General features: G+C 42.0%; 1 protein-coding gene across 1 annotated transcript in view; it reads right to left on the bottom strand.

The window, feature by feature from the left end:
- The window catches only part of col6a2 (collagen, type VI, alpha 2), a 20,456-nt gene extending 17,129 nt beyond the window's left edge, over positions 1–3,327 (bottom strand). Inside the window, exons 1-2 of the mRNA XM_084457817.1 lie at positions 3,222–3,327; positions 73–163 (exon numbers count right to left, since the gene is read on the bottom strand). Coding sequence (XP_084313943.1) covers positions 73–154 — 82 coding nt within the window. The 5' untranslated portion in view covers positions 155–163; positions 3,222–3,327. The remainder of the gene's footprint in view (positions 1–72; positions 164–3,221) is intronic.
- Between the last annotated feature and the right edge of the window lie 335 nt (positions 3,328–3,662).

Below are 3,662 nucleotides of genomic sequence, written 5' to 3'. Positions count from 1 at the left end.
CGTCAGGTCTACAGGTTTCATATCAGAGGGATTTGTTTGACGTGGGTTGGGCACCAGGATGGGAACACTCACTCAAGCAGTCTGGGACGGTCTGGGCGTGAGTCACGGCTCCGAACAGGAAGCACAAGGCGATGACCTCTAACCCCAGCATCATCCTCTCCTCCTGACAGACAGAGAGAATTGTGTCAGACTGATGAATGTCACTGTGTTCTAATGCTCCATCCTCACCTCTAGGTGATATATATATATATATATATATATAGTGATATGAAAACATTTTCACCAAATGACTGAATAATGAAGAAATGATTGTGATTGGTGGTTTGCAGAGCATGCGTTTTACTCACTAGCAACAAACTGTGGATCCAAGAACCCTTAAATCAAGTAATTGTAAATTGTTCTATCAGACAGACTTCTCTTGATCAGTCATGGAAAATGAGACCTGTGCGAGTTTTCCATTTGTATCAAGCAGCAAAAAAAGTTGTAGCATGACGTGTGTGAGTTAATTAGCCTTAACGTTCAACAAATTATTATTATTTAATTTTTTTTAAGCATGTGCTGCAATGTGACTATTGCACATGTGCACATCGAGATGCCGATGTTGAAAGGGTGTACTGTATTGTGCATTCCTTAGATTAGTGTAAAATCCTCTTGGGTGGGCTGTGAGAAAATGTCTGAACTAACTCTAATCTTTCTAGTCTATAGTCATTTTGACAGTATGGCCGCTGGAGTCCTGCTCTCCACAACTCATGGAACACATGAACTCAACATAGACCTCCAGAGGACTGAGTGGACATGGGCCACATAGAACACTGCTGCACACAGACAGAATCCCATCCAGCACCCCATATGAGTAGGCTACAGCAGAGGTAGGCCTTAAGACACCTACACCTAGCAATGAAGCAGCAACTACAACCAATAATGGATCCACACTAGCAGAGTGAAAGACCATCTCCCTAAAAGAAGAAAAAGAAAAAAGAAAAAAAAAAGGACAATAACTCCATAACAGCCAATCAAATGATTTCTAATTAGAGAAATGAGCAATGTTCATGGTTTATAGTGTGAGGTCAGCTGGGAGCACTAGCGCGGGAAGTGGCTCCAGGCTGTAGTATCTTACACTCAGTAAAAAAATTCTAACGAAAAAAATATTTAAATTAATAAATTATTAGATTATGTGTAAATTGGGTTGTAGGGGTGTGTGGGAAAAATATTTAAATGATTTAAAGGTACCCAATGTAGTTTTTAACCACTAGTATGCGCTCTAGAGCAAATTTGAGAAGGTGGTCCCCGAAAATCGCATACTACGTCATTGCGTCAATACACGGAGCACATAATAGTGACGTTTCACACATCTTTGTTGTTTTCAAAACATTAGCTAAATATCATTTTGTGAAGAAATTACAAGGTAGGAAAGACATTCAAGTGATTCAACGTGTTTATTAGACTACAAGGAACCATATAATCGAGGAATTTCGAAAATAAACAAAGAACGGATTGTTTTGATTCACGTTTGGTTGGGTACCTTTAAATTATTTGTTGAGGAGACTCCTCCTCGACCAGGAAGCCGAGTCGCACACTTAAGTTAGTCTAATCAGCTCCAGCACCGCACACAAGAACAATTATGGCAAGCGGCGAGCAGAAAAGAATATCTGACTTTTTCACAAACGTTAATGTTTCAAAAAAGCCAAAAACAAGTATTATCAATAATGTTACCAGTTATCAGACCTGCACTCCGATTCGGTTGGCTAACCGGAACACCACTCCGATGATCAGTGCTATGCTTCCTGAGTTAGCTGCTAAGCATCAACAGACTGTCAGGATCGTATTACAACTTTTATTCAGATCCATTAAGTTCCTGGTTAATTCTGGTCAAAACCACTAATATTGCGTTCCTACGGTAGGCGTAGGAACTTTGAAAAATGCCAGTCAGCAATTTCAACTGGAACACAACTGGAAGTCCGGTGAGGAATTCCTGGACTTGCGTGGTGCAGCAGCAGTGAGTTTACATCAGTCAGCTAAAAAAAACTATGCTAACTAGACACAGGGCAAACCATTGAATTTTGTCAGAACTACTTCAATGCCACAGAGCCAGCAGGCCATTTAACAAAATGTATTGCCCTTTTGACGTGTAGGCTACAGTAGCCTACATATTCAAAATCATGTAAGATGAATTGTTTAAATGTATGTTTAATCCAGTAACAATAGTATTAGGCTATATAAAACACATCTTTGCAAGTAGATTACATTAACAAAACGTATCGCCCTTTTGACATGTAGCCTACATATTCATAATCATGAAAAATAAATTGTTTACAGTAGACTTTAAATGTAGCCTATATATTTTATCCTGTAAGAATAGTACTAGGCTACACGATATAGCACATCTTTGCAAGTAGATTACATTAACATGTATTTATTTTTCTTCTTTTTAGGGTAGCAGTGCCGAAATTGTCCTTTTTTACATTTTAACTGAATACCTTGATGTGAAACCGTGGTATTTTTGCCCAAGGTTATCATACAGTCAAAATGTCATACCGGCACATGCCTACCTACAGTGTAGGCCTAATTCTATCAACAAGAGCCCACAGGCTCTGACACTCCAGAAAATGGTTGTTGCTACAAGGCTGAGGAACCAGACCCCAAGCATTTTACTTCCTTAAACTTGTATGACGGACTCAACAATAAAGACATCTTGGAATCTTGAAATTGGGCCTGCCGAAGCGCATAACTGTGGCGCCCTCTGGCGGCCAGACACGGAAGCACTCAGTTTTACATCGGGATAGGCGGCAGAAAGGCGAGCGGGTGTTTGTCCAGCGGCTGTTAATCCAACAACCTGAATAGTTATTGTCCACTTCTAATTATAAGACGAACTGGCATCTGAACTGTTCATAAGTTTGCAAACCTCGGCGTGTTTTCACGCTTTCCAGCCAACTTGTAAAAGATTTCCTGACTGGGACATCAAAGACGGCATGATTGAAGTGAGGTAGTGAACATGTTTTCTTATAGTTGATAAATCAAGCACCTTTCATTCCGCTGGATAGCCCTGTCACACATTCAGAATGAAAGAAGGATAGCGAGAGAGCGAGAGAGAGAGAGAGAGAGAGAGAGAGAGAGAGAGAGAGAGAGAGAGAGAGAGAGAGAGAGAAAGACGGAGAGAGAAGGGGAGATGGAGAGAATGCAAGCTAGGCTGACGGAGGGGAATTAACGTGCGTAAAACTTACCCCAGCTTTCGAACAACTAGAACCTTCGGGAAAGCGCGGTGAACTCTTTCTTCGGTCAGTTTGTCATTCCTTTAGGAGGAGCAGATTCAAAAGGACCGAAGAGGAGGAGAGGGAAAGAGGAGTAATGTCCTGGGTGTGCGCGTGCTTCCCGCAGAAGAGGCGCTCGCTCTCCCGTCCAGCCTAGATCCCTCCTCCTGCACGCGCACCCCGAAGCTCTGGACATGCCCGCTTGGAGGCGCCGTGGGTCCATTGGTACTGTTTGTGCGTGCATGTGTGTACGTGTTTGTGTGTGTGCGGGCGTGTGTGTTGTGTTTATTGTGTTGTTTTTGTGCCGCCCCCCCCCCCCTCCACACACACACACAAACACACACACACAGGTTATAATATCATATATAGAAACTTTCCTATTCAATCAAGTGAGATCACATCATTATTGTGCCT

The sequence above is a fragment of the Borostomias antarcticus genome, assembly GCF_949987555.1.
Source record: "Borostomias antarcticus genome assembly, chromosome: 24".
Classification (NCBI taxonomy): Eukaryota; Metazoa; Chordata; class Actinopteri; order Stomiiformes; family Stomiidae; genus Borostomias; species Borostomias antarcticus.
This window is presented reverse-complemented; position numbering and strand designations above follow the sequence as displayed.